General features: G+C 35.3%; 1 protein-coding gene across 3 annotated transcripts in view; it reads left to right on the forward strand.

Annotated features, from left to right (window-relative positions):
* The window catches only part of ZNF385D (zinc finger protein 385D), a 268,932-nt gene that overhangs the window by 185,909 nt on the left and 70,277 nt on the right, over window positions 1–12,746 (forward strand). For all 3 annotated transcript variants that reach the window (XM_030009653.2, XM_030009652.2, XM_030009651.2), the window contains one exon: window positions 10,582–10,744. In XM_030009653.2, the coding sequence (XP_029865513.1) occupies window positions 10,582–10,744 (163 nt within the window). The remainder of the gene's footprint in view (window positions 1–10,581; window positions 10,745–12,746) is intronic.

Raw genomic sequence — 12,746 nt, forward strand, 5'->3', positions numbered from 1 at the left:
ACAGCATAAAAACAATAAAGAGCAATAAATAAGTATAAATATGTTAATAAATATTGTGAATAGGTATGAAGGGATTTTCCTGCTCCAAAGATTTTGAAGTCTCAGCATTAAATTTCAGCACCATTTGGAAATTTCTCTCTTTCAATAATCTCTGTCCAAACAAATCTAAAACATGAAATGGTATCTTAGGTTTTAAAATCAGAAAGGGCTCTTATACCTGTCTAGTTTGACCTTTTTCATATTACACACCATACAATTTCATGTAACTGTTCCAGGTTTGAACCTGATAACCTGTGCTTGACTGAAGGAGATGAGAAACGTAAAAGCCGATGTGACTGAACATGAAATATAGACCATCTCTTAGGCACCTGTCCTATAACACTTCAGCATATAAAATGTGTTGATTTCAGAGGGGCTACTCTTACCCAGTAAGGTCTGCAGAATTGCAACTGGTTTCTTGTAGCTTCAGTAAGTATTTGGTTTTGGTGAATGGAAAAAAACCCCAGATTTTCAGGTTTCAGTGTAATGTGAGGTGGAGGCAATGAGGGTTTGTAGGAAGGAGACAAAATATAACTGCAGTGTAAACAGTAAGTAATGTCAGAACATTCTCATTAGGTTTTGTATACTGCTTTGTATCCTTAACCATGGCTTCTTACATAGAACTTAACAGATAGCTTAAAGGAGTGAAAGATGCTGACCTGTCAGCTTTGTACTGGAAGATATTGTTGCCTGTTCTGTATTGATGGTAGTACAACCACCTACTTGTGTTAGTAAACCCCATTTTTCAGTTTGTACAACTTTTGGAATGACTTAATCTAGCCACACATATGTATTACTTTAAGAACAAACAATTGATTTTATAACTAACTTGCATTGCAAGTAGGTCTGTGTACACTATGTATATCTAAAAGAGGTTACTCAGAGTACTAAGGCTCCGACCCTGCAATGGTTGATAGAACTTGTGTGCTGGCAAACCTTGTAGGTATACCCAGCATCTTGGCTCTGAATGTATTCACAGAGTCACCCAAGAATGACTGAAAGCAAGGCAAAAGGAACAAAAATATGTAAAGGAATAAATATAACTGTATTGTAGACTGATCTTCAAGTTTTCCTATGCCTCACAAACCATTGGTCCTTCTGGATTTTTTCATTGTTTTTCTCAGAATATTTTCTTCTTGGCCAATCATTTAGATAAAACTAGTTCTTAATGCAAATTTGCTTCCGTGGTATGCCACTCGTTTTTATCACCACTTAGGTATTTGTTTTCTATTGATATTAATTCCTTATATAAAACATAATAATTTTTTTAAAGTAGGAAATAGTGTTTATTCATTTTACTTTGTTTCTCCCTCTGTCTTTTTCATGTAACATATATTTCCTCCCAAAAAGAGAAGTCCTGTGGGTAAACCTACAGTAGGACTTTTTAAGCAAACCACTGGCACAGGACTTGTTTAGAGATACAAAATTTGTCTAAATGAGCCAGGAACTAGTGGGCTGAAGGTTCTTTTATTCCAAGAAAACACATTGCGTCTCCATGGATGTTTCTGCACCTGGAAGACTTGGATTCCTCTTGGAATATGAGGAGAATGAATGAATCTGTAAACTCTTCCATCTTTGTCCTAACCTTAAATTATCAATCTTTGTGCAGCTGTGAAAACTTTTCACAGTGGAAAAGTTCATGTAATATTTTACATATACTTACAGCCTTCTACAGGAAGGCTGGAGATTTAACCTCGGAAGCACCTAACTACAGCCAAGTCCACATAAAACAGAGCTGGAATCAGGAAATGTGAGCATTTGTGTTTCTTATTTGTGGGTTTTGAATTTCTACTTATGGCTAGGAGCTGATCTAAAGGACACAGGAAAGATTTATATTAAAATAACTACTGAAATATAAATTGAAATCCAAAATGAAGAATTTGAAATTTGTGTAACTGTACATTTGAGTAAAAGAATCAGAAAGCTGAATCAACATTTTTCTGAAGACAAACTTGAAATTTTGAAAACTTCTAATAAATATAGTATTAAAAACAGTAATTCCAATAAAAGTATTAAGTCTGTGATTAAGAGCACAGTGAAAATATCTCCATGGACTCTCTTTTGTGGTTTTGTACATACAAGTTGTATTAACTTGTTTGTAATTTCAAAAATAATGTTCAAATAGTACTGAATTAATAGGAATTTAAATATGCACTCTTCCTGTTTTCTGTAAAATTTCTTGTAGTATCTTTGTGTTTCACTTATTGCTATTCTTCCCTGATGCTTTGATTCAGTCAAAAAAAATCTGAAGCTAAGAATTCAATGAGATTGCTATTATGAATGTAAACAGACAGAAATGGTTTCCTTGGCAACAGAAACTAGGTGAAAACACTCAGATGAGCTACGCTAAACCCACCCACTCAACTTTCTTTAGCTATCAGTTCACAAGCTGGATGCAGAGGGAATCAAGTGCTTTACGATCAGTCAGTGTAAAGTTTCTAAATGAACTGAGGCCCTGGGCAGGTAAGTGTATATGTACACCCTTGACTCCCATTAGTTGTGAACTGTGACATACTGAGATTCAAAAAGGTGTTGGCTACATATCCACCACTGTCATTCCTTTTCAGATGACACCAGAAAAGACTGAACTTTCCAACATTATTCAGGAAATTACTGTCTTTAAAGCAGTTATTTTAAATTCAACAGCATCCATTGCTTTTAAGTAAACATTGTTTGTGTATAACCTGAACATTGAATTACATTTACTTATTAAACTCATTATTAAGTAAATCACAACCATATTGAGCTTATTTTCTTTGTTGTTTCATGGATAGATTGTAAGTCAGCTTCCACTCTTAGGATTGCCATTCTTGACGTATTATTCAAAAGGTGTTAATTAACACAATGAATATAAGATGTGTGGGTGTGTCTGCTGCTAGTGGAGGGAAGCTGGGGTACATTTCTACAAAATGATAGTGGCATATATAATTTGCTCAAGTTCTTAGTTCCAAATATGTCAGTTCCAAATTCAAAACTGGAAGCATATATGTTATATTTACTGAGCTGAATTAATACGTAGTTTATTTTATGACATGCATAGCACATAGCAGTGTGTATAGATTAACCTTCTTCTGTCTCATTCTAAGATTAATCTGAGATTAATCACTTGGTTAATCTGAATGAAAAAACCCAAACGAGTTTAATATTCTCTTGAAACTCTAACTACAATAAGATTTACCATGGGGAAAATAAATGATGCTGCCAATTAATACAGTAAAGATGAGATTAAATGTTAATTTCATTAATTATACCAGTTTTCAAAAGAGCATATTTCACCTCCCCATCAAAAGAGCTCCCCCAAACCCAACCATTATTACTATGGCAGTTGGTATGGAAAAACTTCCAGAGACCAGAACTTGAGAACCTTGTCAAAAGGAGTTTAAAACTGATCTACCTTAACAATAAAAAGGATAAAATAGATGGTAAAGCAAATATAGTCTGTTTATTGAATTTAAACATGCAATGAACTTTTGTTGTGCTCCATGAAGTACTGCTGTCCTTAAAAGAAAAATGCCAGGGATGGGAAGAGATTGATTACTTGAGCTATCTTGCCTTCAGTATATATATTTTGACGCTGTGTATGTCTACTTGGAACGCAGTGTGAAGTGTGTTATATCTAGGCAGTTTTTTGTATCTTGCTTAGATAGATAGTTTCAGGTAATGCCACACTCAATGGCAGCCTACAGTGCAAGCAAATGCATGGTCATGAAGATACTGCGTTACGGGACAAGCGATATTAAGTAAGAAATTTTGACCTTCTGCATCTGATCAAGATAAAACAGCTTTTCCTTTCCATAATGAAAATATTTGATTTTACTATAGGATGGATGGTTTTACCATAAGAATAGGGTCAATGCCAATCTCTCACAATGTGATACAGACTCTTGCCAGGTGAAGTCTCTCACCATTATATAAATGGCTCTGGAAAGAGCCCAGGCACAGGGAGTGGGATGGAGCAGCTTTGTTAATGCAAAGGAGCTAGTGAGCTCAGAAAGCACCCATTCACTCTGATCCTTGAGTCTCAGAGTACATTCATGTTTATTGAATAAATGCATTATGAAGGAGAAGAGAGAACAGAAAGTTTTTCTTTCCATGGAAAGAAAAAGTTAAATAACTGGGAATTAACGTGCTGGGGCGTTTATTTTGTTCTGCCATAATAATGGAGAAATACTTTCTTTTCTACAGAAAGGTCCTTTTTGGTACTTGCTCTGTTATTGTGTATTTGGCTCTAGGGAAAGGGGCAAATTGATCAGTCATAGTTTAGGGGTCAAAAGCCTTCTCTCAGAGCATATCTGAAAGAAGTCATATTACATGTGTCCTTGGTGTTTTATACCACAGTTACATCTGAGTGCATAACGTATTTAGATCTCTGGCTCTGTATTACAGAGTGGTGTTGATGATAAAGTGCACAAAAAATTGAAATGACACAATTCAGAAGATAAAGGTAAGCTTAGCAGAAGGAAGAAATGACAACAGGAAACATTTATCTGCACTATAATTGACTGCAGATTGAGTTTGTATGTATCAGGCAGAAATCAGGATACTCTTCTTGTTCAATGTGAAACATGTCATCGTGTTGACATCACCTTTAAAAATTACTTCATATGTCTTCACTTAATCTCATATTCTGCAAAGGTTTGCACAGGTACTTAGCTTGTTTGTCTCTTGTACTGTGAGTCTGTGAAGCTCTGCTGAAGTCCATGGAGTTCCTCTGTTTTCTAGAAAGTAAGCATAGGACTTGTGAGTAGTCCTGAATTTCCTGCGTATACTCACTGGGCAAACAAAACAGTAGGCCTTGTAAGAAATTATTTTTGAAAATGTAAAGTAGTTTCAAATAAAAACTTACCTACTAAATAGAGTAAATACATCTCAGTGCAAAAGACTGTACAATCCTCTTCTCATTTTTTCAGGTGTGACTCACAGTAAAAGCCCTGTCCTAGGCAGAACCAACTGTTGGGCATCTCAAGGCTGTTAGACTTTCTCTCAGCAAAATTCTTCAGTTTACTTACTGGAGAAGTTCTGTAGAGATCAGCTCAGGTTATGTAAATAGCACATACCTGGTAGTATACAGATGTCTCAGCTGCATACTGCAACCTTCCCTGAGCAGTGCTGTCATCACTGACTGGCCAGGCTTTGGAGTCATTAGAAAAAAATACGATGCTTGTTCCAAAAATAAAAAGGTCTTTTGATTTTTATCACTTTCTTCTGTGCTTGGAACATCTGTGAAATTATATTTGAAGTACTTATTGACAGCCCAGCTTTAGGAAAATATTCTGTACTCAGAGATTAAGACAATGTGTAGCATAGGCATCTCATAAACAATTTCCCTCACTTCACCAAGCACAGAAGCCCTCTTGGCTTATGCAGTTGTGTATTATTGCTTTCCATGTGTGTCCAGCTCACTGACAGTATTAGTTTGAACCAGGAAACTCATTTTTTGTTTTTAGAGCTTTTTACTCTGGAGGATCCTGACATGGGTTGCTGATGTATTAGCCAAAATGGCTACTGTTGTACTGGGAATAACAGCAGAAGTGATGGTATCATCCAGTAGCTGGTAAAAACAAAGACATGACATGTTCTACTGAAATCTCAGATGGGCAAAAAGGACTTCTCAGCACTCTCGGCCCTTGTTTGGGGCTTTCTAATGGTGCAGACAGACTGCAGCCTTGCTACTAATTGTCCAGATGAGAGCATGGAGCAGAGCACTGTCCACAATGGACATCTTTCAAAATGCATTGTGAAATGAGAAAGACATAATGCAGGATAGTTGGATTGATTTTTTGTGAGGAAGAATCAGTGGAACATAGTCACTACACTTCTTTTTAAAAGCTCTTTTCTTTGAGCTGGCTTTTATTATGAAAGTGTTGCCTAGAAGGAATGACTGAGGCAGGAAAACAATCTGTAAGATATGGTGTGGATATGGAATACGATGTGGAGCAGGAGGGATATGAAAAGGGTAGAAGATGCAGTGCTGCTAAGTTGAAAACTTTCTGAGAATAGGAGGAGACCCTTTTTTGTCTCAGTGCACAAAATTGAGCACAATGTTTTTGTTGGACCAATGCCTAAAGAACATAAGTGAGAAAACATATGATTCACACAAGTACATTAGTCAGGCAGACAAACTTATTTTGAAGACTTCCATGTAGATATGATGACTGTAATTGTAAGACAATACTGTCTGGATTGTTTAAAATAATTCATCTTTCTCATCGTATTTTACACATTGCAATTTGCTTGGTAATATGATGTCCTTATGGTAATTGTGGTACAATATTGCACTTAAGCAAAGAACATACAGCTGAGTTTTGACACTATGGCTGTTCTTTCTAACTGCTTACACCTGCATATAGAATTTTTTATTCTTTTATGGTATGTGTATGTCTGTGTGTTTATAACATATATACACACACAATAAATGTTTATATAGACAAATAATTTTTTTATATTCTAACAATTTGGGAAGGTTACAAAATGTAAGGATTAGAAAGGTTCCTAATTATTCAAGACAGATAAATGAAACCAGCGGAAGTTATTTGTTGTGCAAAAGAGATGCTTAAACTGATTTGTACTGCTCAAATAGGCAGGACTTCATTACAAATAAGCTTGAAAAGTATTTTGCTATTCAGACATCTTGCCATTTCCTTGAAGTAATTCCCATAGACCAAAGTTTGTCTACATGTAATTTGCAGGATCAGAGTCCTCAAAATTTAGTCAAGGATCCTAGAGTTTTCAACTTCAGATACAAAGTAATAATCTACCTTTTACTTTCTTGTTAGACATCTTTTCCATGAATGGATATAGTTTCTTAAAATTCAATGTAATGTTGCACCAGCAATAGTTGACATATTTCACATGCTTCATCACTGACTGGGTCACTTGTTAGCTGACAGTGACCTGTCATCACAGTGCTAGGGTTAATTCTGTGTAATCAAACATGGAAACTATGATGTGAGAAGCAAACTTGGAAACCATGATGAAAGAAGAAAGTAAGCTCTTTTTTTAGGGTATTCTTCTAATGTGTTCTTTTATAATCCTAAAAAGACACAGAATTTAATATTAGAGGGTTTTTAGGATAGCTGATTGACTATGATTATGAAGTGTTCTGTAGTAATAGGGAATTTTTCCTTTAGGAATGTCCTGAATCTCTTTCATTTGAGAGAACACCTGATTTTAGATCAAACAGTTGTTTCTCCAAGGGGACTGGAGTCCATCAAGATGAGCAGTTATAAATGTCAGTACCCTTTTACAAAACATGGAAGGGGAAATCCTCCCTCGATTCCCATTGGCTTCTGTAGATGCAGGGTTTCACCTGTAACCTCTGCTCGTAATTTGTCTGAGCACAACTTCTAGCACAACTTGGTAAGGTAATATATAAACATGTATATATTATATTCTTGGGTTTTGCAACTGTTGAACTCTGAAGTGTTCCAGAAGGAGACCCCTTCTCACCTTTCTGAAGGGGTATAGTCTCTTCACTCACTTAAGCATCATGGTTGGCACTAAAAAGTAGAACTAACTTGTCTTTAACTCTTCTGCTCTCTCTTAATATTTCTTAATTCTGCATGAAAGCTGGGAATAATTATGTTTTATGATCTATCTTATTTTTGCATTTAACCTACTAGTAAATACCATTTAAGTAACCAATTTTGTAGGCTACAAGTAAATGCCATTTAAGCAGTGAGGGTTATTTTAGTTCTCTTATGGCTGCAAGAAATGATTCAGTGAGGTACCATGTTTAAAGTTTCTGTGCTGAGAAAGATATTTATATCTTTTTCCATTTCCTACATCTTATTTTTGCAAGGAAAGATAATGACAGACTTTTTTTTTTTTTAAGGGTTCCAGTTCAGTTGTAAAGGTTCAGCATAAGCTAATTTGGAGCTGGTTAAATGCTTAGGAGCAATCTGTCTGCTCTCACATAGAAATACCATTAATGTGCCAGCTACAGTTATATTGAAACAAGCTCTGATGGCTTCATGTCCCCACAGAGGATGGAGATTTAAACTTGGAAATAAAAAAGGCATAAAGATCTTCTTTAAGTAGAGGCTGGGTAAACTGGCAGCGCTCTGTGGGAAGTGAGTAATGGACAACTCTGTGTAGCAGCCATCATACTTGTAAATTTGAGCAATGTGTTTCTACTTTGGGGCAATTTCATTCATATATTTCAGAAAACTGAAAAGGTCACCGATTTCTACATAGGCCCTCATTGTATATTCCTTATGCATCCAACACTCTGCTTGAGTTGAGGTTTGTGGAGCTGTAGCTGTGGGAATTTGGACAGAAGAGAACTATGAATGCAGGAGACATAAACCTGGGGTGCTCCACCAACAATTCTATGAAGAAAGTTGAGCTATTTATCAAACTAGTATCAACATTCATAATTCAGTATTAAGGACCATGTTCTGACTACACTTCTGATATATGAAGAATGACACTATTAGTTAGGGAGAACAAGTGCAATCAGAATCTGGAGCTGACTGATAATTAAATTTTACTAGAAACTGTAAAAATATTTGACATGATAGCAACATGAGGATGTACTGTAAAATGTAATTTTTAATGCATCATCGTAACTTGACACTGGTCTTTCAGCTTAACAATAATTAACATCTCTTGACTGTTTGTATTTGGCTTACAGTATGTCTCAATGTTATGTGTTGGGAATTGTAAAAGGTGCATGATTGTGCTGTTTCTGTTCAAGGTGTTTCTAATGAATAACTTCACTGTCCAGTGTTCTTTCAATAAGGGTACCTAATACAATATTTACATTATTTTAGGTACAGAGAAACTGGCTTTTCAACCAAACTGAATGATGCATCTCAATATACAACAAAAGCATATGCATGTGTGTATATCTATGCATGTATACACATACATATATATGCGTTTATTGGTTTAGACAAGGTCTCTCACTTCTTTCCTACTCACCTTGAGCTTCTCACATCTCAGGCATCTGGAAGGAATCATGGCTTTTCATGAAAGCTGAAAGTCATAAATCTCAAGATTAATTAATATACGTTCTTATTGTGATATTCACTAGAACTTCCTCTCTCCATTTACTTGTAGCTTATAAAAATTCATGTCCCCAATATTCAGCACATTAAATAACATTAAATAAAGGTCTAATGACTAAGAGATGCCGGATAATGCAGGATTCTTCTACCTGCACGAGTGTCTCAGTGAGTCAAATGACCGTGTCTTTTTATCCCTTTGATCCTTTGAGTTTGTAGCCACTAATTACATAGGTGTTTTTTAATTCTTCTGATTCCACAATGGAAAGCCTTTACCTTTCTTTTATGTTCTAAGTATCTGCTGTTGTTTCATGCCAGAAACAAAATATTGACCTTTGTGGGTCCTTGGGCTGACCCAGCATAGTTGCTTTTTATTTGTTCAATTCTGTAATAGCTAAATTTTGACTATTTTTCTAGACCCTTAATAATTTCTCTTTCAAGTAAGAAAGGAGCTGCTCTCGATAAAATCTGAAGTTCAGCAATAAAAATACAAGGAGTTTTTCAGGTTGTTAACTTATTAACTGGAAGACTATCTTTTATAGGAGTTTAAATAATTAGAGAAGAAATAAACTCTGAATATTCATACTAATTCCAGTGGGGTTTGTATAAGGTTTTATCTTACACTTCAAATATTATTCTTAAAATATATTAGCAACATAAATTAAATGAAGAAAAGTTGGTATTTACTCTTAGAATAATAAAGATACTTCCAGTGTAATACATAAGTCTTAATAGTAATGCATATACAAATCTATTTTAGCTTAATGATATCAAGTAGCCAAAATATATTTGGGACTGTGGCAAGACTTGTGTGAGCTTTCTCCTTTGAAAGGATGCTCCTGACTTTGAATTTCAAACGCTACCTTTTGTAGCAGGTAGACAAAAGTAATCCCTTTTTTTTTTTTTTTTTTTTTTTTTTTTTTTTAAGAAAGCCAGCTAATTGCATGTCTGCCTCACATTCAGTTAAAGCTTTGGTGATGGGCTTTGAAGAGGTTGTTTTATGTTTTGCTTTCTTTTGTTTGGGCTTTGGTTTTGGTTTGGGGTTTTTTGGTTTATTTTTTACTGTCAGTCTTTGCTGAGAAGTTCCTGATACCACTGTTAATACTAAACTGTTCTTTGAAGGAAGCTTTCACAAAATCTCTAGTTTGAAACAGAAACTGGAAAAGTGCAAAGCTACTGGGAGGAGAGTGCCTTCCTCCCCGTTGCCTGAGAATTATTATTTTTTTAATGCAAAAGCAAAAAAAGTCTTGATAGAAAAACTAATGGTAGCATGGTGGACTAAACCAATCTTATTTTGGTCTGAAAGTAATATACTGTTATACAGTAATATACTGTATTTATCAAATCGGGGTTGCTTGAGTATTTTTTCCATTGTTTTCCAAGCATCATTCTAAATGTAATTTTCTGTTTGGTCACTACTTGGATAATGTGAATGGTACCCATTATTGAAAGGTAGTCTGTATTTGTACTAATACAGAGAATGCCAGTTTAGAAATGAGCCTGATTGCATGGTTCATTTTGTTCTCCTTTGTAGAGCCAGGCTGCGGCCCACTACAAAGGCACTAAACATGCCAAGAAGCTCAAAGCACTGGAAGCCATGAAAAATAAGCAGAAATCTGTTACTACCAAGGACAGCGCAAAGACTACCTTCACTTCCATCACTACCAATACCATCAATACCAGCTCTGACAAAACAGGTTAAGCGACAATCTTTGTTGGTTTTGTTTGGTTTTTTGGTTTGGGGTTTTTTTTCTTGTTTAATTCCATGTCTGTTTGGTTATGTGCTTGCCACATTGATTCATGCTTGATCCATCTTTCTGTGTGATACTGGTTTCTTTTAGTCTGTTCAATAGGCTGGTGAGAGTATGATAGTCACGTCACCGAATTCTCTTAGTGAAAAGAGGCTTGTCATTCTTTTAGGACACAATGCAATACTCATGACTTGATTAATTTTTATAGTGGCTAAACTATTACATATCAACTGATCTAAAGATCCTAGTCTATTTGCAGTACCTCTCTATAAATAATTACATACAGCACATTTCTTTTAACCACAAACAGTGTAGCAAATCGCACTACTTGTGTCTAGAAGCCTCTTACAAAAGCTTTGTTAGTAAAAACCTAATTTTCATAAATTTCAAGCATTGCATTTTTTTTTTAAATGGCTATTGCATGGTTTTGAGCTGGAAAATAGCTGTATAACCTCTATTCCACACAATCAGGTAAGTGCTATTGATGCCAATTATTCTGCTTAAATGAGCCTTCAGACTGAAATAATATCCTTTAAATTATTGTGTTGGTAAAAGGTACTCCTTTGCAAATAAACTCTATGTGAGTATCTGGTAAAGTCAACAGGATTTGATTAAGCTTGCATTTTAAATATGTGGCTATTGTACTGGAAGTTTCGAAGGAAGGTTGAAAGTTCACTGAAGGGTACTCTAGTATCTCACAAGGCATGACTGCTCTTGTGTATGAAGGGATATAGTTTGCATATTTAGTCATAATCAATCCCCCTTCCCCAAACAAGCCAAAAAGAGCCACAGCAAAAAAGCCAAGGCTGTGAAACAATGGAGACCTTTCTACTGATGCTGAAAACTACTCATTTGGAACACTTCCAATGCAGTAAGTTTAGAATTGTAAATGGATGTGCACTAACCAATTATAGTATAACAAAAAAGTACCTTGCAGACATGTTTAGTACTTTCCTTAAGATACATCCTTGCTATATTTGTCATAGACAGATACCTCCATGTCTCTCCCTCTATATATCTTTGTCATAGCCCTTTATTATAGACAGCATATATTTTTATGGAGATTTATATCCTAATTATAATGTGATTGCTTTAAAAAACAATCCTTGCATTATTTTCATGTTTCTTACCCCCCCCCAAAAAAAAAAAAGAAAGAAAGAAAGAAAATATTCTGAGTACTTTTGTTTCTATGATGAAAGAAATGAAGCATGGGAGAACAGGAACAATGTCAAAAGTTATTTATGAAAATATACGTGTTTCTAAACATACAAATAACATTTAAAAGTTTTTCCTGCTGTTACCTGTTGGCATGTTCAGAACAGAAAGGGGGATGTTGTATGGAAAGAGTGACTTATTGTTTACAAAATATGATCTAGTGATTGAAAAAAAAACCTGAAGGAAAAAGAGATCTTTTTAAGCTTTAAAATGTATTATTCAAAAGTTTTTATCTTATGCTGTGTAAGTTTGAAGGATTTTCCAAGGTGCCTTAAATCCAGTCTGAGTCTTTCCATCAGGCTTTGAATTAGATCCCTGACGAGCTATATGAACTGTCTTGTATCGAAGGTCAGTAGTACAAATCAGTGTTTATATTGGCATAAGAAAACACCAGAAATCCAGTTGCACACAAAAGCAGTGGCCTATGCAGGAGTTTCCTCAGCTTTACACATGGTTTGTGACTTCCTGGATTAATTTCACAGAATGTGTATATACATATATGTATGTATATTTATACATGTATGTATTCTATGTTAGAAGTACTGACCTTAATGGCATTCTGAAAGACACGTATTGATGTTAATTGACAAACAGCCCAAAATCTGACAACTTCACAAAAGACTGAGCGCCATATTCAACTGCTGGCAAAAGCCCTATTCAACCAGTGGCATTCAAAGAAAGGCGGCCAGTTCTATCCAAATGCAAATACAGTTATTACAGGTCAGCATTGGTG

The sequence above is a fragment of the Aquila chrysaetos genome, chromosome 3 (assembly GCF_900496995.4).
Source record: "Aquila chrysaetos chrysaetos chromosome 3, bAquChr1.4, whole genome shotgun sequence".
In the NCBI taxonomy this organism is placed as follows: Eukaryota; Metazoa; Chordata; class Aves; order Accipitriformes; family Accipitridae; genus Aquila; species Aquila chrysaetos.